The sequence below is a fragment of the Lissotriton vulgaris genome, chromosome 10, assembly GCF_964263255.1.
Source record: "Lissotriton vulgaris chromosome 10, aLisVul1.2, whole genome shotgun sequence".
Taxonomy (NCBI): Eukaryota; Metazoa; Chordata; class Amphibia; order Caudata; family Salamandridae; genus Lissotriton; species Lissotriton vulgaris.
Window position 1 is genome coordinate 15,741,201 of NC_141698.1, and position 25,213 is coordinate 15,766,413.

Here is a 25,213-nt window from a genome sequence, read left to right on the forward strand (position 1 = left end):
AAGGGATAGCTCTGCTGGCCAAGGTCTCAGACTGATAGATCAGTGTAACCTCCATAAGTTCTGAAAGTCAAGGGATAGCTTTGCTGCCTAAGGTCACATACTGTCAGATCAGTGCAACCCCTGTAAGTTCTCTATCACCCGAGGGTCAACGTAAGACAGGGTGTAGCTCTACTGCTTAAGGTCATAGACCGCAAATCAGAGCAACCCCTGAAAGTTCTACCTCACCTGAGGGTCCACGTAAGTCAAGGGATAGCTCTGCTGTCTAAGGTCTCAGACTGTCAGTGCAACCCCTGTAAGTTCTACCTCACCTGAGGGTCAACGTAAGTCAAGGGATAGCTCTGCTGTCTAAGGTCTCAGACTGTCAGTGCAACCCCTGTAAGTTCTACCTCACCTGAAGGTCAACGTAAGTCAAGGGATAACTCTGCTGTCCAAGGTCTCAGACTGTCAGTGCAACCCCTGTAAGTTCTACCTCACCTGAGGGTCAAGGAAAGTCAATGGATAGCTCTGCTGTCCAAGGTCTTAGACTGTCAGTGCAACCCCTGTAATTCTACCTCACCTGAGGGTCAACATAAGTCAAGGGATAGCTCTGCTGCCTAAGGTAATATATGGTCAGATAAGTGCAACTCCTGTAAGTTCTCTATCACATAAGAGTACACCTAAGTCAAGGGATAGCTCTGCTGCCTATGGTTTCAGCCTGTCAGATCAGTGAAACCCTGCCAGTTCTGTGTCACCTGAGCGACAGTTCTTTGTATTGGTGCAGGATGTGAGTGGGTGCTGTGGAGCGTAGACCTTTGCCAGGGTTGGCCATGGTCTTGACAGCCGAATAGACTCCTTTTAGAGCATTGAGAGGAGAAGGTTAGATGTGGTTTTGACTCTTAGACTGCACTTAACTCTTTCCTGTCCAAGCATCCTTCCCTGCCCTACCTCAAAGATTACCTTCAGCCACTTCTCTGCACTCTGCCCTCTCCTGTCTCAGGGACCACTTACCCCTCTGCACTCTGCCCTCTCCTGTCTCAGGGACCACTTACCCCTCAACACTCTGCCCTCTCCTCTATCAGGGACCTCTTACCCCTCAGCACTCTGCCCTCTCCTCTATTAGGGACCACTTACCCCTCAGCACTCTGCCCTCTCCTCCCTCAGGGACCACTTACCCCTCAGCTCTCTGCCCTCTCCTCTATCAGGGACCTCTTACCCCTCAGCACTCTCCTCCCTCAGAGACCACCTACCCCTCAGCAGTCTGCTCTCTCCTTTGACAGGGACCACTTACCCCTCAACACTCTGCCCTCTCCTCCCTCAGGGACCACTTACCTCAGCACTCTGCCCTCTCCTCCCTCAGGGACCACTTACCCCTCAACACTCTGCCCTCTCCTCCCTTAGGGACCACTTACCCCTCAACACTCTGCCCTCTCCTCCCTCAGGGACCACTTACCTCAGCACTCTGCCCTCTCCTCCCTCAGGGACCACTTACCCCTCAGCACTCTGCCCTCTCCTCCCTTAGGGACCACTTACCCCTCAACACTCTGCCCTCTCCTCCCTCAGGGACCACTTACCTCAGCACTCTGCCCTCTCCTCCCTCAGGGACCACTTACCCTTCAACACTCTGCCCTCTCCTCCCTTAGGGACCACTTACCCCTCAGCACTCTGCCCTCTCCTCCCTCAGGGACCACTTACCCCTCAGCACTCTGCCCTCTCCTCCCTCATGGACCACTTACCCCTCAGCACTCTGCCCTCTCCTCCCTCAGGGACCTCTTACCCCTCAGCACTCTGCCCTCTCCTCCCTCAGGGACCACTTACCTCTTCAGCTCTCTGCCCTCTCCTCCCTCATGGACCACTTACCCCTCAGCACACTGCCCTCTCCTCTATCATGGATCACCTGCACCCACCCCTCTGCACTCTACCGTCTCCTCTATTACAGATCACGAGTAGGCACCCCCAGCACCCTGCCCTACCCTATCTCGACGATCACCCGCAGGCACCCCCAGCACTCTATGCTCTCCTCTGTCAAGTATCATTTGTCGACAAACTTTGGCACACCGCTCTCTCCTCTGTCAAGGATCACCTCTAGGCACCCTTCGGGTATCTGCCCTCTCCTCTTTCAAGAATCACCTGGAGGGTTTGCGCAAGCGCGCTTTCAAGATGACCACCTACCGGCAACTCTCCTGCAACGCCCACATTATTGACAATATTCTGGCCATGTTTTGGTTTACCTAAAGTGGGTTGGAATGTCTCTTTTATCTCCTCATGGCCAGCGCTTGTGGTGGGGCTGTTTTTGAAGCTCTGACTCCATTTTCTGAGGGCTTTATGCCGTGCTGTCTCCCTGCATGGAGCTGACCTGAGCGGTGATGCTGGAACTTCCTATCAGGAGGGCGGAGACCTATTCAGGAAAGGATGTGGCTGAGGCCCAAACCACGCCCACAGCTGGTTCCAGCTGCTGCACAGCTGCTTGCTCTGGTGAAATTTTATATATTTTCATTTTCTTTATTTCTGAAGTGCTTTTGACGCTATTTATATATATTTCGCTTGGTAATGTGGAAATGGAAGAAAAGAATTTAAATACAACAACTTAACATAAGCAAACAATTTCTCCTCCACCAGTAAAGTCGAATATAGTGGATTCGAATGAGCCTTCGTTAATAACTTTATTGGAAGAAATACCAGCAGTACGCTCTAAAGCAGATAACATTGTTTTGGAAATCAAAAATGTTTGCAAGGATATGGCTGGCCTTGCAATGAAAGTCTCGGACAATGCAAAAAAAAACAGGATAAAAAGGTTAAAATCGACAGTCTGTTGTCCTTCACTGCGAAACTCTTGCCAATGAATGCTTTATTACTAGAATTAGAAAACCGTAATAGGCAGTATAATTTGTGCATCTTTAATTTGCCTGTAGGCAATACTTGGAATCCTTGATACCAGGTCTTTTACAGTTGTAATCCTCTGAAAAATTTGAAATTGATAAGGTGCATAGAACTACTTCTCATCTTAGTCCAAGCAAGGTTACACCGCGTCAGGTGATTTTTACAATCTTACGTCACCATCATCTGGTTTTGATCCAGAAAGCAGCAAGAGAGATCCCGTCTTTAATGGTCAATGGAAATACACATTTTATTCATCAAGACTTCGCCGAAGAGACTGTTAAAATTTGCAAAGAATTTACTGATCTTCGACCTCGACTTAGAAGTGGTGGTTTTAAATATGGCCTTTTTGATCCTTCTGTTATGAGAATCTGGAAGGACGGTACGTCAAAATCTTTCCATCGTTGTGAGGATCTTTGTGTGGTTTTAGATAAACATTCTCTGCTCCCCATGGAAACATGTGACACTTCAACTTGGAACATACATTCGAAATTTCTTGATTATGGCCTATTTGTCAATATGTTTTGTGGGTGCATTGACTAGGCAGGTCAATCTTGCATGTGTGTGTATGTGCGTGCGAATCTAGAACATTATTTACTCTTCTATATTGTCTTTTTTATGTTTGCCTTTGTTTTTGCTTTTTCTCCTATCTTCCTCATCTGGAGCTACTCTCTATTCCTTTAAGCACATTTTTTATTTCTATGTTCTATCTCTTTTTTCTACTGATTATGGATAATATTAATACAATTAAAGTTGTTTCATTTAATGTCAAACTTTTAAAACACCCTGTTAAAAAAACTAAAGTTTAAGATTATATAGCCAGGCATAAAGCAGACATTTGTTTACTTCTTGAAACTAATATAGACTATACAGTTTTATCATATATGAATAAACAATGGGTTGGTAATATTATTTCCTCTCCTACAGTTAGTCAAATTAATGGTGTTGTTATCTTTTTTTGCAAAAAAATTAACTATTCAACTACTATCCAAATATTCAGATGCAGAAGGCCGTTATACTATAGATAAAACTAAAATTGATACTAACATTTTTTATATAATTAAATAATGATAATCCTAAATGTTGGTCTCTTTTACCTCTGAAATGATTAAATTAGATACTATTTCACCTATTGTTGGTGGCGATTTTAACTTAATCTGTGACCCACTATTGGATAGATGTTCTCAAACTTAAGATTGTCCCTCTGAGGCTTAATTTATTTTAAAGTTTTTTTGAGTCAACCAAATTGGTGGATATTTGATGTCTCCATCACCCAAAAGAGAAACAGTTTGATTTTTTTCTAATCCTCCCAATTCTTATTCTTATATTATTTGTTAATTTCCTACTCATTAATTCATTCATTTTCTGATCCTTTAATTCATAACATTGACATTTCTGACCGTGCACTTATTTCAGGTGTTATGCAACTTAACGCTTCTCAACGATCCCATTCTTGCTGGCGCATAAACACAGATATTGCTCTTAATGACAATAATAAACCCAAACTTTTGTCAGCTTTACATGATTATTTTTCTTTAAATCCGGAAGGATCTACTTGACTTGAAAATTGTTGGGATGCATTTAAATCTTATATTAGGGGAGTAACAATGTCAAATATGACACACAAAAACAAATCTTTTATTGTTAAACTTAAAGAGTTTGATAAACAAATAGCAACATATGAGTCTAATGATACTACATACAAATTGTAGTTACAGAAACTCAGATATGAATTAAACTCTTTATTAAGTAAAAGGGGCGGTATACAAATTTCGAATAATAAGGCTATATTTCATTGTAAATCTAATAGATCTGGGCGACTTTAGGCAAATTATTTACATATTAAAAATGATAAACCCCAAAATTATGCAATTCGTGGCTTAAATGGTAAATTGGTACAATTCCACAAAAATTATTAATTAATTTTTGGTTTTCTGTTCAAATCTATACAGTGATCCCTCAGCTAAAGCTAAACTTAGCATTGATAATTTTTTGCACTCCTGTGGACTACCTAAAATTACCCATTCAGTGAAGTTAAAATTGGAGATGCTGATTTCATTAGTAGAACTTAATTCTGCTATTGACTCACCTGGGCCGATGGATTACCTGTTGAATTTAAAAAATAACGTTCTCCTAATTTGATGTCTCATTTACTTAATTTATTTACTCAGTTTAGTATTTCAGAATCTACTTCAGGATCATTTACTGAAGCTTTGATTATAGTTCTTCCAAAACCTAATAAAGATCCCACTATTGTCTCAAATTACCACCCTATTTCCTTAATTAATAAAGACTGTAAACTTTATGCAAAAATTCTTGCACTATTGTTCACATCGATCAAACTGATTACATAAAAAATAGACATTCGGTGAATAATACTAGATTTCTATTTTATGCTATTGAAGCTGTGTTATCTTTACCCATTCCTGCTGGAGACCTTGCATTAGATGCTGAAAAAGCATTTGACAAAGTACATTGGCAGTATCTATTTAGTAATTTATCTGGTTTTAGTTTTGGCAATTCTTTTATTCATAAGATTTCTGCCCTTTATTCTGGCCCATCTGCTAGACTTTTGATTAATGATCAGCTATCAAATTATTTTTTTTCTTTTTAGAAGCACCCGTCAAGGTTGTCCCTTACCACCTTTGCTTTTTCTACTGGCCACTGAACCTCTACACATTTACATCAAACACTCCATAGAAATAAAAGGTATTACTATAAATGACGTTACTATAAAAAGTTCAGCTTATGCTGATGACATTATTATAGCCTTATAGCCCGCCATAGAGGGCTATACCGGCTATTAAAGGCCCTCTCCAGCATTAAAGGCCCCGAGCCGAAGGCGAGGGCCTTCAACAAGGGAGAGGGACTTTAATAGCGGTATAGCCCATCTACGAAGGGCTATAAGGCTATTAGAACATTCTGTCACTAGAGGATGGAATGTTGTAACAAAAAAAACAAAGCCTTTTGGGAGCGCGAGGGGATTGGAATCCCCTCAGGCTCCCTGAACCCTTTGTTCACAGACAGAGCTGTGAACAAAGAGACATTGGAACGTTGGAGCTCCGGGCTTATACCAGCCATTATAAGCCCAGAGCACTCCATTGTTTTCAATGGAGCTCCCAACATTCCAATGCTCTAATATATATTAATAATCCAGATTCCTCTATTCCCTCTCTATTAAAGATGGTTCAGTTATATTCCCAAATTTCAAGTTACACCTTAAACACAAATAAGACAGAATTGTTTCCCTTGATTGTGCACTGTACCCCTGATATGCTTACAAGCAGTGAAATAATATGGCAAAAAGTGAAACTCAAATATCTTGGGATTCTATTCTCTCATACCATTAAACAATTGATTACATAGAATTGTACGTATATTCTTAATACTATTAAAGACAAAGGGCCTCATTTATGAGGCCGTGCGTCACTTTTACGCCGCTGGTGCGTCACTTTTTGTGACGCACCAGCAGCGTAAAAAATGTGCCTTGTTGCACCAAATTTACAAAGTGATGCATCTAGGTAGATGCGTCACTTTGTAAACCCCTGCACCACATTATACCTGCGCCAGGTATAATGTATGCAGGGGGGGGTATTGATGCAAGAAAGGGTTGTAGAAGTGACGCAGTGAAATCTATAAGATTTCACTGCTCCCCTTCTAGGACACAAATGCGTCAATTTCTTACGCCTGCCTCACAGCAGGCGTAGGAGACTGATGCAGGCACTTTCACATGTGAAAGGACACATTGCTGGAGTTGCATCACTTTTGTGACACACTCCAGCAATGCGTCACTTTTGCGCCATACAGATACGTCACAAATACTGACGTATCTGTAACTCCTTGCGCAATGATGCGTCATACTGTAAATATGATGCATCATTGGTGTCGCAAGGAGGGCGCAATGAAAAGTGATGCATCGCTGTTTTGACGCAGCGATGCGTCACTTTTCATAAATGAGGCCCAAAATGTATAAGTGGTATTTTTATACTTATCCTGGTGGGGGAAAATTGATTCTGTTGAAATGGTTATTGCTCCAAAAATATTTTATCTATTATCCACAATGCCTACCCAACTTTCACTTAAGTTCTGTAAATCATTAGACACGCTAATATCTTTATTTATTTGGAATAATAAAGCACCTCATATAAGTTTTAAAAAAAATTCTAAATTACTAAATGTAATGGTGGTTTTGGTTTGCCAGACTTTTTAAATTATCATAAAGCATTTATTTTAAAACAAAGCTGTTCACCAACACAGATTTTAATAATACACCTTCATGGCTTATCATTGAAAAAAGTTTGATATCATCATTTCCTTTATGCACGTTACTTACCATGTTTACTTCAAATTCTTTATTGTGAAAATCTGCAATATTGAAATCTACAAAATGAATATCACAAGATTTTGATTCTCTTATTCAAACGCCTATTTCTCACACCTTACCTATATCCTTATGGTATGATCCTATTATAAAGCTTAATCCAAGCATACCATTTTGGCAGTCTTGGATAAATGCAGAGCTGCAAAAAAAGTTTATCTTGATCCCTTCAAATATTTCAAAATACGAATTTTATGTAATTCAATCCTTGATTCATTTTCTAGCAATTTTCCAATTGAAAATTTATCTGATTTAGAAACATATGTTCAAACAATTGCTTCTTCATCTCATTCTGTGTCAATGTATTATAAAAAATTGAATAATTCTGATAAGAATAACATTAATTTTATATCTTCTTTTTGGAATAATGAACTTAATATTTGTCTCAAAACGTATGGAAGCAAATTTGGATGAATAGTATCTCTGGTTGGTTATCAGTGTCCTTATATCAAACTAATTCTTTCATATTATTTAATAGTTTATGAACTCTGTTAAAATTGTTTAAGGCAAAACTACTAAATTCTCCCAAATTGTTGGCATTGTAGTTTGGCTGCAGGCTCACTTTAACATATGCTTTTTAATGTAATATTGTTTTTACATTTTGGAATGAGATTTGGGATATTAATATAAAAATTCTTCATTGGTCGCATAAATCTTCATATAATATGTTGATTTGTAAATCGGTATTACTCTCAACAAAACTGTCAGATTTAGATAACAAACTCTTTAACTTCCTAATATCTGCTGCTCTAAAATCAACCACTACCAATTGGAAAGACCCTTCATTATTCTCAGTACATGCATGGTGGTCATGGATAATTTTTACCCGAAAGGGAACTGATTTGACAATGTTGGGTGTTGTTTATAATTCATCCATTTATCAGTCGTTTTGGAAACCAGTTGATAATTATATAGCACTATACTATTAATTGTTTTATATTATATATTAGTACAGTTTGTTAGATTTTAATATGTGGCTCCATTATGGAATACTTGTTACCAATAGTTATTGTTCTCCCCTTTTTTTTGGTTCTTATTACATTGCAATTCTCATTGTATAGTTATTATTTTTCACGAATGTAATATTGACAGTTTAATGTACTTCATCAGTGCTCTTTTTTGTTTTGGCTATTGCCTTATTATAAACGTAATAAAATATTTTGAACAAGAATCACCTGTGGGCACCCCACAGTACTCTGCCTGCTGCTCTATCAAGCTTCACCTGTAGCCACCCCTCAGCACTCTGCCCTCTCCTCTATCAAGCATCACCTGTAGGCACCCTCCGCACTGTGCCCTCTCCTTCCTCAAGGATGACCCAAAGCCCACCTCTCCACACTTACACCCCTTTGAGGTCCTGAGATGCTTCCTCCCCACCGTAGTGAAGGCTAGCGCTCACTGCATTTCCTGATTGAACTGCTGCTCTTTCTCCACTCGACGTAGCTGTGCTGAGGTCTGGCACAACGACAGCTGGCGTCATGTCACCCCTACAACCATGGAGGCTTCATCTTACCTGCCCTGTCCTTGTGTGAAAAGGGCCTTAACATAAGGCCTTCTTGCATTCATTGCTTTGCCATCTTTCGTCTGTTCTGTGAGTCTAGTAAATGTATTCTTTCCTCTGTAGGTGCGGTCCGCATTCTTCAGAAGCCGCTAGGCTGTCGATAGCGCCTATTACAGCGTTGTCAATCAATCAATCAATCAGGATTTATAAAGTGCGGCAAATCACCTGTGTGGGTCTCAAGGCGCTGGATTTGCTGTCTGCTTCAAGGTGAGTTGTTCATTGGAACAGGCAAGTCTTGAGTCTTTTCTGAATTTCCGGAGCGACGAGCCGGTCAACAGCACAAATATCTGAGAGACACTACTCACAAGTACACAGCACAACACATCAGACATAACACGTTTTATTTACACATTCAGCACACTCCGGCTAACCCGTATAGTCGATTATTTCCAAATGGAGAATTCACCACTATGTGCACATCCAACAGCAAACATTATACAGAATACCTTTCACATATGTAACATGGAACACGTATGTGGGACATTATAACCTTTACCAGCACTTTACACTCTGAGGTGGCACAAACAATTATTTAAAGGGAACTCTTCGGCAGGGCTCCTCACACACCCAACACAGTGAGATAGACTTTCTGGTGAGCTATCATATTTCACAACAGCACTTGCCACTCAGACTCTCGACACCTAAACATGCAATAGAACACAGACAGGATATCCTACACACACTTGCATCACAAACACTTAGAGGATACTAGCTACAGCGCATGCCCAAATCCAAGAATGCTCCGGCACTTCACAAACCCAACAACAAGGCACTCTGAATATTTGTACTCGCTGGGCCAGTGGGCAGCTCTCCGCCCCTTCGTCATCACACAAAGGCACACAAAGACAGTTTAATGCCTAAAACATACTTAGCAAAGTGATATATGTACCACACAACACCTACATGACATCATCACCCGTGGGCTCAGAACGTGGTCTGCGACAGTGACCTTTTAACAGTCTGGAAGGTCACTGTGGAATTCTGGTGTCATACACATGTCATTGCCGGAAAATGACACATGACAACATAGGTGATGCAACATAACAAGAGAGGGAAGCAGGAATCTGAAAGCAAATTATGGCTGTAACTTATCCTCAACAGACCAGAAAAGACACACACACACACACACACACACACATATGCCTCCCCCTTTGTGCTCCCCACGGGTGGTAACACTGGACAAACTGGGGCAGGGGATAACATGCACAAAACATACATGATACGTGCATATTGCAAACTGGGGTATAGTCAGTCACACAACTAATCTGGACAGACCCCAACACACAAAAGAAGGGGGGGGGTACCACAAATACTGACCAGCATGCGATCATATGAAAAGCAATAGAGATAGACACAGAGAGGTCCAAAGCAAGGCACAGCTAGCTGGGGGTGGCTCCCCCCTTAAAACAGGGGTTTCCAGCGAAGGCCTCTGAACGTGAGGAAGGCTGATCAACAGTCATACATCGGGCTTACTTCATGGAGCTACAGAAACACCTTGCAGACAGGTAGACAGGCAAATATAGGAGCAGACAGTCAAGCAAGCAGACAGCCAGGCAGACAGACAAATGGACCCAGACTCGGCTGCTTGGCTTCCTGGAGATATACTGGGTTTTGTCATTTCTTTATTGATAACAAGCTATAGACGTGGTTCTACACAGGCCAGACACGGAAGGGTGCCGGGCAGTTACAAACTCCAAAAACACAATCTTATTTACAAAGCAGAGGCTGCGGAGTGCAGGCCGCACTTCTTTTGTTGTTTGATTTTATACAATTTTTCTTCTTCTTTCATTTTTGTTTCTTTGTTTGCAGTGCTGCAAGTAACTGTTAGGGCCACATGAAGTGTCGCGGTGGAGGGGAGCGTAGAAGCGGCAAAGTTACCCCTTATATTTGTCAAAAGTGAGTCTGGGGAATACATCTTGCACAAAATCATTTGTTCACCAGCAAGGGGCTGGGTCATAACCCGACATCGAGAATCCCTGAGCCCATCCCAAAATACATTTCCCAGAATGCTTTGCGAATGGTGTTATCTCCTAGCAGCTATCCCTCCCCCGGCGGCTGATATGCTCTGAAGACAAGGCAGTTTTGGACATTAATACAGCTGTACATTTGTTATGAACAATGCTACATTCAAGGCTTCTTCCGTGACACTCCCACACACCCTCCTCTCTAAGCCACCAGCCCCCCCCAAAAAAACATGTAAAAATCAGTGACAGCACATTGATACAAAGACAGGTGATATGGTACCCGAGGGCAGACTCGTGAGCATGGAAGGCGTGTGTCTCACGACACTGCTCCAAAGACTGATGGCAAATACACAAGTTGTGTTCTGTGCCTGTTGTGACAGGTCTATGTGTAATGTGCCTGTATGGGTGATCTGTGCTCATGAATATGTGTGTGTTTGATATCCGTGTATGATCTGTGCATGCATGGCCATAGATGCAAACACAGAAATAACCATATGAAGTTAGGCAGAGAGCAATACGGTATGTATCACCATTGTTCAGTGACTGATCTCTCATAGCAGGCGGGACTTCAAGTGGGATACTACCCCTTCCTACCTGCAAGTATAGTAAAAATATCATATTACATCGAGCCCATTTGCATGCATGATTTATGCTATGCTAGTGAAAATAAATGTGTATAAATAGAAAAAAAGTGAGAATTTTCAAAAAGCATTTACAATGACAGCAGCCACTGTATACAGGTTATTTGAAATATACATGCACAAGGGTTGTTTCCTGGCAGACTTAATGGTGAAGAAGCAGCTCCTGTAGAAGTGCCTATTAGATGGAGCCTGCAGTAGCACGGTCTGTGCACACAATTCATAACACACTACCCGATACCACCACTAGATATCTGTCATGATTGCTTTTGCATTCAGTTTTTGATTATTATTCTGTGTTTTAGTTTTCCCAGTCAGTTTTCCTCTGTTAGGCATCCTCGTCCATTAATGTGCGCTTTGCATTTTACAAAAGCCTTGGAAACCCTTCAGGTACCTTTCAGCGCTGTTTGTCCCACGGTGCGATATCGCAGACTGACACTAGGTGGAGCCAGAGAACAGCGCTGCTTATAGCAGGATGCAGTATGTCAGGCCACCGCTAGATGGCGGTCGAGCACTAGTGCTATTTATACCTGGATGCAGTATGATTGGCCACCGCTAGATGGGGGTAGAGTGTTAGTGCTGTTGATACCTGCATGCGGTAATTCAGGCGGCCACTAGATGGGGGTCGAACACCTGCGCTGTTTTGTTTCTGTGTTTTTCATTGAATATTTAGTAGTGATCCACAGTGCACTGAGGCTGGAGGGCTCTTCCTGCTTACAGTTTAGTTTTGTTTGATTGAAAGAATGTCACGTGGGCTCTTCTCACAGCTTTGCTGTTCACACTATGTACAATGTCACAGTTTAAGCAAGCTTGGTTGCTGTTCTCAAGCAAGTTTGGTTGCTGTTCTCATGTGTCCCAGTCGTCTTAATTTACGATTTACAAAAGCCTTGGAAACCCTTCAGGTACCTTTCAGCGCTGTTTGTCCCACGGTGCGATATCGCAGACTGACACTAGGTGGAGCCAGAGAACAGCGCTGCTTATAGCAGGATGCAGTATGTCAGGCCACCGCTAGATGGCGGTCGAGCACTAGTGCTATTTATACCTGGATGCAGTATGATTGGCCACCGCTAGATGGGGGTCGAGTGTTAGTGCTGTTGATACCTGCATGCGGTAATTCAGGCGGCCACTAGATGGGGGTCGAGCACCTGCGCTGTTTTGTTTCTGTGTTTTTCATTGAATATTTAGTAGTGATCCACAGTGCACTGAGGCTGGAGGGCTCTTCCTGCTTACAGTTTAGTTTTGTTTGATTGAAAGAATGTCACGTGGGCTCTTCTCACAGCTTTGCTGTTCACACTATGTACAATGTCACAGTTTAAGCAAGCTTGGTTGCTGTTCTCAAGCAAGTTTGGTTGCTGTTCTCATGTGTCCCAGTCGTCTTAATTTACGATTTAGTCTTTAGTCTAGTTACAGAGATAAAAGACCACAGACTTTAATCTCCAAAAATATTTGTGTGGGTGGGGAGTCCTGCAGACCGTCAACGGTAAAGCCAGGCCCCAGCATTTTGATCCAATATCATGTTTGTGTTAGTGCACATTTATTCTCACTAGCTCGGCATATATATTGTTGAGTGTGGGTGGGGCCATAGCACACGAAAGACGAAGCTTCGAGTGAGTGGGTCGTGATGCTCCACAAACAACAGTAATACAGATTAGAACAATGGAATGTTGAGCGCGCCATTTACACCCCCTCCCCTACTTCTGCTTCAGTTTCCCCCTTTCCTCCCTTGTCCTTCCCAATTTCTTGCTCCGTTTACCTGGTGAATTCAGGGTTCTTCAGCGCTGGGATACCTCTGGGTGACTATCGCGCTTTATAAAAATAAATAATAATAATAATAATAATAATTGAAGGCAGCGGAGTCGCTCCGGGCCGATAATATTCCAATATTTGTTTTCATGTTTCTCCCTTTTTAATTTAGAACATTCTTCACTCAGTGGGTGGACTGTTTTAATAGTCTCATAGCCCTTCTGCCTTGGGCTATGCAGGTTGTTAAAGGCCCTCTCCCTCGTTATAAGCCCGATATAGCCCTCGACAGCGGACTTCTGCATGTATGGTTAAAGTCATGCGGTTCTCTCATGGGCACTCATTATAAACACAGGTATGTCACTCTCATCTTGCATGTCCATGATGTGAGCAGTGAAGATGCCGGAGGAGAACGGTCCAAAAGATCCAGATGACGGCGCTTTACGATAGTAATAACATGGGATTTGACCTATGAACTGTCCTAATAAATATCTGAATCTTTATATGTGCATGTCTTCCAAATAACTTCATTTACCTGGATCACATTTATTTTCACTGGCATGGCATATTTTTTTTTTAGCCTCTATCAGGGAGTCAGAAAGGCTGACTTACGAATGTGCGAATCACCTTTGCATGGGTCTGCTTGCTGACAAAGGGTTCCAGGCTCAATGTCTCATCAGCAGACCTAGAGAGGAGTGTGATATGCATGTCTGAATGGGCCATGGGGTTTCAACACACATTGTTTTGCTTGCTTGCAGTCAGCGAGCGGGTGTGGCCAACTGACATCAAGGTGTGTTGTTCACTCAAAGCACCAGGGGCTACAGGCAAGGGTCCCTAAGTGAGTGAGGAACTTAGAAGGGGTCTTGACCTGCAGAAAGTCAGTGTTCCCTTTGCCAGAGGGGGAGAACAGACATCTAAGGAGTGTAAAAGCTGAACGCAGTTTCTGATATGACTGAGCTCAGTGGCAATGAGCATAAAAACAGAAGCAGGGGATTGAAAGTAGAACTTTTCATTGTGCAAGCTGTGCAGTGGGCCTAGGAGAATTACTTCAGCCTTGAAAACATTGGAGCAATGACGTCACTGGTATGTGGTGTGTATACATATATGTGCGTGCATGCGCCTGGGTATATGTAGACACACACACATACACGTGCGAGTATCTATACTTTACGTGTAAGTGCTAAGTAGCCATAAGCATATGAAAACAGGTATGAGGTCGGATACTTGGAAGTCCAAGAGACGTTTGCACTTTTTGATTTGTCAGCAATTGAACCAAAAACATTCAGAATCTTGAGCCCGTGTGGAAAAATTCTGAACTTGTAAAATACCCTTTTTTGAAAAACATTACCTCTGTGAAATAATGCATTTTGTAATATCTGAAGGACAAGTCTCCCATGTTGAAAGTGGCAGGGAGTGATCAGAATTCTGGGTGCCTAGCTGGTCTGTGCCCTGGCGGGGTGCCCACGGCAAGAGTTCGCCAAGCTTTCCTGACCAGAACTGATGACGGCAGACAATGATTTGGTAAAATGCATCTTCACCTTTGTGGCCAAAACCGTCCACCGACAAACCCAACATACTCAACTCATTCGACGACGACAAGAACGACAATAAAAAAATAAAGATAAATCATAACTGTAAAAAAGCAATACATTTTTAGTGTTCTTTCCTTCCTGTTTTTGGCAAGTTGTACGTGGAATGTGTCTCGTTCGAAGGGCATCTGAACACAGAGCAGCAGAGGAGGCCATGGTCGCTGACGACACAGCTTCTAGGATCCGCTGCGTAGCAGTCGCGGGGTGTGGTGTGAAACTGGTATAAAGTCTATGTAGAAGGGTTGTTGTTGTTTTTTTTTTGTCTTTTCCAACTTTCTCAAAGTTATGTTTCTTTTTTTAATTTCTTAAATAAATCTGAACACTGTTGCCCCCCCACCCTAAGCCCTGAGCAGGAGAACTTGGCCATTCTGCTCCACTCAATTTCTCCTTTTTCTTTTCTCCCTCCCTTCACTCAGGTGGAAAGATGCTTTTTCTGCAAGTTCAAAGGAAAAAAGACCAAAGCAACTGGTCACAAAAGCGAATAATAGCTTTGCTTTCCATGCTCTCTCTCTTTCATTCAGGCTTCGCATCCCTCCCCTCCCCTCTCTCTCCATTCCTCACCCCCTCCACGGTGGCAGAGGGGTCTTCACTCCAGTGCCACCACAGGGTTGACGGGTGAGGTGGCACCGGAGCTGTCGTGCCCGGCAGCGGGTTCCTTCTCATCCTTCTTGCCGCTGTACTGGCCGATGAACGAGCCATCTTCGTTGAACTGGACGTCCACGCTGCCCCCGTAGTCTGCCAGGCTGTCGTCACTGCCCAGAGGTTTGATGAGCTCCCCATTCAGGGATGGTTGGCTGCTGGTGAACGGCTTCTCTTCGTTGTCGCTGCAGGGTGGGGAGAAAGCAAACTGTTGGTGTGCAAGTCAACTGAGGAAGGAGGTTGGAAGCCCCTGCAGTGGGGAGGGAACAGTATAGAAGGTGGTGGTCCCAGCACTATTACATCAAAACAGTGTAAAGCTGTATTAACCACATCGCAGCTTGAGAGATTCCTCTGCTGTGCTGGACAGCAATAAAAACGGGTGTGGTCATGACGAGCTCAGCTCGTCATGAGCGAAGGAGCACTGTACTGCATGACGAGCTGAGCTCGTCTTGAGCATGGAAGGGGTTAAAGAAAATAAATCAAAACTGAGAAACAAAATGGTGCTAGAGTGTTATTTAATCACACCAAGCACCTGATGCTCGTTAATAAGGACACCGTTTACAAAAAACATTAAAACATAACGTTGGTGTGCCCAACTGAGAAGGGGGGGAAAAGCGGGGTGGCTTATGTGAGGTAGTGAGGCAAGTGACAAACACTATACAAAAGGTATCACAATCAAATGGTTTGGCATGCTATTTAATGTCCAATTCAGTGTTTGTTGTAAACGGTGTCCTTATTAATGAGCAGCAGGTGCTTGGTGTGAATAAATAACACTCTAGCACCACTTAGTTTCTCAGTTTTGATTTATTTTCTTTAATACAACTTTACACTGTTTTGTTGTAATAGTGCTGGGGCCACCACCTTCTATACTGTTCTACACCCAGGTCCCAGTGATTTCGGGTGTACCCTTCTTCATACCGGTGGGGAGGGAACACGCATGCACCCATGCAGGGATCTTGTCATATGCAGAAGATATAAACAACATGTTTCAAAGGGTTGCCACCCTGGTGTCTCTCGTGTGGACCGGGGCTTGGGGGCTGACTGCTCCCCGGCTTTGGTAGCCTTTCGAAGGCATCATTAAGGTCCCTGTGCAAGCACCCTGTTCAGGGATGAGGTAAGGGTGCAGTCAGCTGAAATCACTGGAAGAAACCGCATGCACGTTGAAGCCAGGGCAGCGAATGACCATGCAATATGAAGCCGGATGCAGGCGCGTCATCAACCGGGGTAACAGTAATAGAGTAAACAAGAGGAACTAGAGTGGGGCATAATATTCATAATGAAACTAAAATAATTTATGCTAAACAACATCATGGCTCACCATGCAAATGAAGCCCCTACCCCCAGCATGGTTACAGGTCTAGGGGTTGCATGTGTGAACCCCTAGGATTCATTCTGGCCAGGATTCACTAGCACAAAAAAGTCACCCACTGGAGACTTGTGGCTTGCTGCTGAAAGGAGGTGGGGAGGGGGTTGGGGGGGGGGGGTCCTCTTACTGTACACAAAGATCCAGGACTAAAGTGAGGTGTGGGGAGGGGAAGAAACTTGACTGGTGTCACAGAGCGAGTTATTGTAAAAATCAATCTTTGGAGTGAGATGCGTGGCGGAGACCGGGCTCATTGAGGTCACACACTGAGTCAGGGGCAGTGCTAAGGTGAGATGATGCAAGCAGAAGGGATGAATCCAAGGAAGAGTATGGGCAGGCAGAGGCAGACCCTGGACTACCCATGAGCATCAGCAAGGGGGCGACGTCTGCATGAGATCAGAGAAGAGTCACAGGCGGAGCTGGTGACAGCCCGAGACATCCTAATGAGGGAATGCTACTTCCATGAAGTTACATATTCTCATAAGATGGACTGGTATTATGCTGAAGAAGGGGTGAAGTTTCCGTGAGGTCACACATGGAGTCAGCATAAGACTAGTGTAAAACCTTTAGTTGCTGTGCTGCGTTGCGTGAAAAGTTAGTAAACCTGCCCCAAAGTCATTGCCAGCACTACCCTCAGATTAGCAACATGCATAGCACAGAGCAGGAAGCGGCATTGGCACAAGCCTTCTGTTCCACAGGCCTCTAGCATTTCTCCAAAGGGTTCATGGGAATTCCTCCCCACTCATGCATTGATGCCAGGGGCAAGGGGGCAGAGTTGATGCAGTCCATGCCCAGACTGGCATGAGATCCAGGGACACTCATGCTACATTCAGAGCGCCTAGAAGCAGCTTCTAGTCAGGGGATCAGAGAGGGCACATTGCCAACAGGCGTCAGGGTGCTGAGAGGGCATCATGCCAGTGTGCACCAAGCTTGCAGCCTGGCAGAACAGAGAGAGAGAGAGAGACCGCTCCCCAACACATTACCTAATTCTAAGGTATGAACTGCTGTGGTGGAAAAAGAAACAGAAGTCAAGGACAGGGTGGGCACAGGCGGTAAACCCACAGCCTCAAGGGAGCCCACGACCACCCTTTGAGTCACCCTGTCTGTCCGCTGTGGGGTCTGCACAGGAGCATGGGCCAGAAGAAGTGGTGTGTCTGTGTGTCGGGCAATTGGGAATGTGGACATTCCACAGCCGGCTGGAATCTTGGACATGATGATACGGTGGACACGACAGACATACGTCCAGTATGGAACCATCTCCACCCTCTCTCATATGTCAGTCATGTGTTGAGTATGTAACTGACTCTGCACTGTGTCACTTCTCAGATAAGTGTATATTACGTAAATGACTACACTAACTCTTCCACATATTTGAGTATGTCTGACTCTCCAATAACGGGATCATAAGTCACTCATGTAACTGACTCTGAGTGTGTCACATGTCAGTCATATGTTGAGTATGTAACTGACTCTGCACTGTGTAACTGACTCTTCACTGTGTCACATGTTAGGCATGTGTCCAACATGTATCTCAATCTGAAGTGTCTCACATGTTAGGTATGTGTCCAACATGAAACCTACTCTGCACTGTGTCACGTCTCAGGCATGTGTATATTTTATAGCCAAATGCACTAATTCTTCCACATATTTGAGTATGTCAGACTTTCCAATAATGGTGTCATAAGTCACTCATGTAACTGACTCTGAGCGGTGTCACATGTCAGTCATATGTTGAGTATGTAACTTACTCTGCACTGTGTCACTTCTCAGATAAGTGTATATTACGGAAATGACTGCACTAACTCTTCCACATATTTGAGTATGTCTGACTCTCTAATAACGGGATCATAAGTCACTCATGTAACTGGCTCTGAGCATGTCCCATGTCAGTCATATGTTCATTATGTAACTGACTCTGCACTGTGTAACAGACTCTTCACTGTGTCACATGTTAGGCATGTGTCAAACATGTATCTCAATCTGAAGTGTCTCACATGTTAGGTATGTGTCCAAAATGTAACCTACTCTGCACTGTGTCACGTCTCAGGCATGTGCATATTTTACAGCCAACTGCACTAACTCTTCCACATTTTTGAGTATGTCAGACTCCCCAATAACTGTATCATAAGTCACTCATGTAACTGACTGAGCTGAGTGTGTCACTTGTCAATCATATGTTGAGTATGTAACTGACTCTGCACTGTGTCTCACGTTAGGCATGTGTCCAACATTTAACTGACTCTGCACTGTGTAACATGGTAGGCATGTGTCCAACATGTAACTGACTCTGTAGTGTGTCATGTGTTAAGAATGAGGCCAACATGTAACTGACTCCACACTGTGTCACTTCCCAGACAAGTCTAAAATATGTAACCCACTGCACTAACTCCTCCACATATTTCAGTATGTCAGACTCTGCACTGACTGTGCTATACGTCACACATGTAACTGACTCTGCACTGAGTGTGTCACGTGACTTACAAGTGACATGGTGGACATGACTGTCTTGTTCTATTTTCCTACCTCCAGACCCAGTTTCACAAGTTCTTGTTTAGCTGCATGGGTTTTTTTAATCACTCCCTCTCTTGTTTGCCACCAAGCACTGAACATACATGACGTATGTCCACTCACCCCATTCTACAGAGCAAAGCACCAATCAGTTCTCTTGTACTAAGTGAAACTGGCCCATGAAATGTGTGTTCACGTTACTGTCTCCCCAGGGGCCATCAGGCGTTCAGACCCTGGGTAAAAGAAAGAGCACCTTACACGTTATTGACACTGGTGTCCATGCTGACCTGCTCCTGACTACCTTTCAGACACCCTACCCTCCTATACCTCTACTTCTCACCTACTACAAACTGACAACCAGACCCTCTGGCATCACCCACATCATGGCTACATCCACCCTCAGCTCTTTCTTTGAAGCAGCATCCCTCACTGGGGCTGACTTCCTCCAGCCCCCAAGGGCTGCTCTTGAATGCAGGAGCTTAAAACAGTGAGAGCAGCCAAGTAGCAGGCACTCGGACGCCACCCCTACAACAGCAAACACGCCGAGATTAACTCCTGGCGGCCCCAATACTTAATGACCACAGAGCAACGCGAACTCCATTAAGATAGATCTCGTTCTAAATCGCAGTTCCAGTAGGACCCTCGCCAAATGGTAGAGCGCTACTTGGATTGATAAATCATCTACGGTTTTAGAATAATCAGTTCATGTAGGACCCTCCTTGAATCCTACTTGAGTGATTGAGCGCTACTTGGACCATGCTTTTAGCTGCAATTTCAACATAGTTTTAAAAGCGTCAAATACCAACCACCCCTCTTTTCCTGAAGTATTCAACTCAACTAAACTAAAATACTATTTTCAGGAGGCTCTTCAGTCCTGATGATGATCTGAAATTCATACAGATCGAAACGTCGTCGACCTACCCAAGGAAATACCCCCACTCCATTGTATATATTCATGTGTTTTTTTTAGCCTTGTTGTTGTGTGAGAGTCCGTCTTTTCACTATGTTCACTCATGTAACGTTCTGCACCCTATCACTTATCTGAGCACCTGAAAAACGTTATAAGAATTGTATATATAAAGATAAAAATAAAATAAAATATTTCATATGAACCTACTTTGCAAGCTCCCCAGCGTTAAGTAATTATTCGCTACAGTATCATTATTCCTTTGAGGACCTTCTTAGGCCATCCTTGAACCATTGTTTCTTTAACAGTGGAGCTTAAAACAGACCCTGACAGCCCCGCCTCCTGTCGGAAGGCGTTCTAGAATGTGCCTCTCTTTGGGCTCCATTCACAAAGGTAAACTTACATTTTTGTGTAAGTTTACTAGTTTTCAGTATTCACAAAGGAATACTTATACCAAAAGTCTAACTTTACTACTTTTCGGTATTTACAAAGGTATACTTATACCAAAGTCTAACTTTACTACATTTCGGTATTTCCAAAGGAATACTTATACCAAAAGTCTAACTTTACTACATTTCAGTATTCACAAAGCTATACTTATACCAAAAGTCTAACTTTACTACATTTCGGTATTTACAAAGGTATACTTATACCAAAGTCTAACTTTACTACATTTCGGTATTTCCAAAGGAATACTTATACCAAAAGTCTAACTTTACTACATTTCGGTATTTACAAAGGTCTACTTATACCAAAAGTCTAACTTTACTACATTTCGGTATTTCCAAAGGAATACTTATACCAAAAGTCTAACTTTACTACATTTCAGTATTCACAAAGGTATACTTATACCAAAGTCTAACTTTACTACATTTCGGTATTTCCAAAGGAATACTTATACCAAAAGTCTAACTTTACTACATTTCAGTATTCACAAAGCTATACTTATACCAAAAGTCTAACTTTACTACATTTCGGTATTTACAAAGGTATACTTATACCAAAGTCTAACTTTACTACATTTCGGTATTTCCAAAGGAATACTTATACCAAAAGTCTAACTTTACTACATTTCGGTATTTACAAAGGTCTACTTATACCAAAAGTCTAACTTTACTACATTTCGGTATTTCCAAAGGAATACTTATACCAAAAGTCTAACTTTACTACATTTCAGTATTCACAAAGGTATACTTATACCAAAAGTCTAACTTTACTACTTTTCGGTATTCACAAAGGTATACTTATACCAAAAGTCTAACTTTACTACTTTTCGGTATTCACAAAGGTATACTTATACCAAAAGTCTAACTTTACTACATTTCAGTATTCACAAAGGTATACTTATACCAAAAGTTTAACTTAACTACATTTCGGTATTCACAAAGCTATACTTATACCAAAAGTCTAACGTTACTACATTTCAGTATTCACAAAGGTATACTTATACCGAAAGTCTAACTTTACTACATTTCGGTATTCACAAAGCTATACTTATACCAAAAGTCTAACTTTACTACATTTCAGTATTCACAAAGCTATACTTATACCAAAAGTCTAACTTTACTACATTTCGGTATTCACAAAGCTATACTTATACCAAAAGTCTAACTTTACTACATTTCAGTATTCACAAAGCTATACTTATACCAAAAGTCTAACTTTACTACATTTCAGTATTCACAAAGCTATACTTATACCAAAAGTCTAACTTTACTACATTTCAGTATTCACAAAGCTATACTTATACCAAAAGTCTAACTTTACTACTTTTCGGTATTCACAAAGCTATACTTATACCAAAAGTCTAACTTTACTACATTTCAGTATTCACAAAGCTATACTTATACCAAAAGTCTAACTTTACTACATTTCGGTATTTACAAAGGTATACTTATACCAAAGTCTAACTTTACTACATTTCGGTATTTCCAAAGGAATACTTATACCAAAAGTCTAACTTTACTACATTTCGGTATTTACAAAGGTCTACTTATACCAAAAGTCTAACTTTACTACATTTCGGTATTTCCAAAGGAATACTTATACCAAAAGTCTAACTTTACTACATTTCAGTATTCACAAAGGTATACTTATACCAAAAGTCTAACTTTACTACTTTTCGGTATTCACAAAGGTATACTTATACCAAAAGTCTAACTTTACTACTTTTCGGTATTCACAAAGGTATACTTATACCAAAAGTCTAACTTTACCACATTTCAGTATTCACAAAGGTATACTTATACCAAAAGTTTAACTTAACTACATTTCGGTATTCACAAAGCTATACTTATACCAAAAGTCTAACGTTACTACATTTCAGTATTCACAAAGGTATACTTATACCGAAAGTCTAACTTTACTACATTTCGGTATTCACAAAGCTATACTTATACCAAAAGTCTAACTTTACTACATTTCAGTATTCACAAAGCTATACTTATACCAAAAGTCTAACTTTACTACATTTCGGTATTCACAAAGCTATACTTATACCAAAAGTCTAACTTTACTACATTTCAGTATTCACAAAGCTATACTTATACCAAAAGTCTAACTTTACTACTTTTCGGTATTCACAAAGGTATACTTATACCAAAAGTCTAACTTTACTACTTTTCGGTATTTACAAAGGTATACTTATACCAACAGTCTAACTTTACTACATTTCAGTATTCACAAAGCTATATTTATACCAAATGTCTAACTTTACTATATTTCAGTATTTACAAAGGTATACTTATACCAAAAGTTTAACTTAACTACATTTCAGTATTCACAAAGCTATACTTATACCAAAAGTCTAACTTTACTATATTTCAGTATTTACAAAGGTATACTTATACCAAAAGTCTAACTTTACTACATTTCAGTATTCACAAAGCTATACTTATACCAAAAGTCTAACTTTACTACATTTCAGTATTCACAAAGGTATACTTATACCAAAAGTTTAACTTAACTACATTTCGGTATTCACAAAGCTATACTTATACCAAAAGTCTAACGTTACTACATTTCAGTATTCACAAAGCTATACTTATACCAAAAGTCTAACTTTACTACATTTCGGTATTCACAAAGCTATACTTATACCAAAAGTCTAACTTTACTACATTTCAGTATTCACAAAGCTATACTTATACCAAAAGTCTAACTTTACTACATTTCAGTATTCACAAAGCTATATTTATACCAAAAGTCTAACTTTACTACATTTCGGTATTCACAAAGCTATACTTATACCAAAAGTCTAACTTTACTACATTTCAGTATTCACAAAGGTAAGTTACTACTAGTAAAGTTAGACTTTTGGTCTACGCTTACCTTAGTGAAGACCGAAAAGTGATAAAGTTACACAAAAGTGTAAGTTTACCTTTGTGAATCGGGCCCTTTGTGGTGATGTCTGCACGGGCTTTGAGGCCTGGTGTGACATCACTCACGAATGGCCCCTTTAATGCTCACACAAGGAGCTGATCATTCTAACTCCTGAATTTGAATCCAGTGTTTGTCGTCCCAGCCGCCTGCTCACTGTGCTGTGTTCTACTACAGAGCTTTCAACAACATTTTGGTTTGAAATGTTATTGTGGCTAAATAATTTAAAACATAAATACGGAACAAATCCAACCAAGATGGCGGCATTGTGGTGCCGGCAGGCAGCAGATCTGGGTGCACCCACTGGGGCCTTTGGCAGCACACCTGGCAGACAGTCTGCTGGTGACACAAAGGGAGAAGAGGACACAGCAGAGCTCTGGCTGCCTAATGTGAGGAACAGAAACACACACTGCAGAGTGCACACAACAAAGAGAGAAGGTGAGAGAGGCCACACTTACCTTTCCAGAGATCTGAGGCATGAGGAAGAGCAAGAAAAAGGAAGGTTAGGCACCTGGGATAAGGTGAGGCAGAGAAAAGCAAGCATTGCCACCGGGGGCTGGCACACACCTACCTGTACTCCCCGAAGGTCTCATCCTTCATGGGTCGGGCCTCGGAGTCGACCTGGGTGTCTTCTTTGTCCTTCACTGTGAGGATGTGGAGACAGAGAGAGAAGGTGAGCAGGAGTCAGTGCCAACATCTGTGGACAGGAGGTACCTAGAGCCTGTCGGCACCACTACCCTCCTACACTGCCTGCCCTGACAAACATGTGATGGGCGGCTGATCTGCAAGCAACCAATGGCAGAGCAGCCTTGCACCCACATCCTGTCTAACCCTGGGCGGAGCTTGCGTAGTAGCACTCTGCGAAATTTCACAGAGTTACTAGAAAACTCAGTGAAATCCTGCAGAGTTCCGTGGCTGGCAGAGTCACTCATTGCCCCCCTGTTCCCCCTGCTAAACCCCGTCCCCCTCCCTCCCGCTAAACCCACCCCTCTCCTGCCTCCCCTCATGCTAAACCACCCCCTCCACTCCCGCTTAGTAAGGCCTGCTGGCCGGGAGACCTACCTTCTCCTCCACTCCCAAATCGGTGTCCTGCCTGCTCCTGCCTGCTCCTGCTGCCTGTGGCTCCGCTCGCCATCCGCTGCTCGGCTGCTCCAGTTCAATTCATTAACAGTCTCTCGTGGGGACCAGGACTTTAAAGGAGGCTGCTTGCTCCCTGGCTTTGGTAGCCTTTCGACCCTGGGGCCACGCATGCCTTCACGCAGCACGCCATGCGCACGGCAGTTCTTCCTGTTAATTAATTGATACAGAGCAGCCGAGCAGTGGAAGGCGGGTGGGGCCACAGCAACAGGAGCAGGCAAGACACCGTGGAACTGGAGGAGAAGGTAAGTCTTACTCCGCTCCCCTGCGGTTGCGGAGTTTTGGAAAACTTCGCACTCCAAACGGAGTGCTGAGTTTTAAAACTCCGTAAACTTAGCTGGCGGAGCGGAGTTATCCATCCAGCCTTAATCATGTCACAGTGAGATTCCTGAGAGGCAGGATCTGTTCCACGCAGAAGGACCAGGGGGCTTAATCCCCTCCCAAAGCTCTTTGTCAGATTGTCACCGGTCAGGGAGTCTGTCATTGGTATCAGAGATCGCCTCGTCTCACACCCGTGTCAGAGGCCAGGGAGTCTTACATCGGTATCAGAGGCCACCAGCT

At 42.5% G+C, this 25,213-nt stretch overlaps 1 protein-coding gene across 5 annotated transcripts in view; it reads right to left on the minus strand.

The window, feature by feature from the left end:
* Positions 1–15,008: 15,008 nt before the first annotated feature.
* The window catches only part of L1CAM (L1 cell adhesion molecule), a 603,152-nt gene continuing 592,947 nt past the window's right edge, over positions 15,009–25,213 (minus strand). For 4 of the 5 annotated variants that reach the window (XM_086940236.1, XM_086940234.1, XM_086940237.1 and 1 more), the window contains 2 exons: positions 24,087–24,159; positions 15,009–15,544 (listed from right to left, as the gene is read on the minus strand). In XM_086940236.1, the coding sequence (XP_086796362.1) occupies positions 15,307–15,544; positions 24,087–24,159 (311 nt within the window). In that variant the 3' untranslated portion in view covers positions 15,009–15,306. Of the gene's footprint in view, positions 15,545–23,918; positions 23,986–24,086; positions 24,160–25,213 lie in introns of those variants that run through there. The other variant, XM_086940238.1, reaches the window with a different exon arrangement.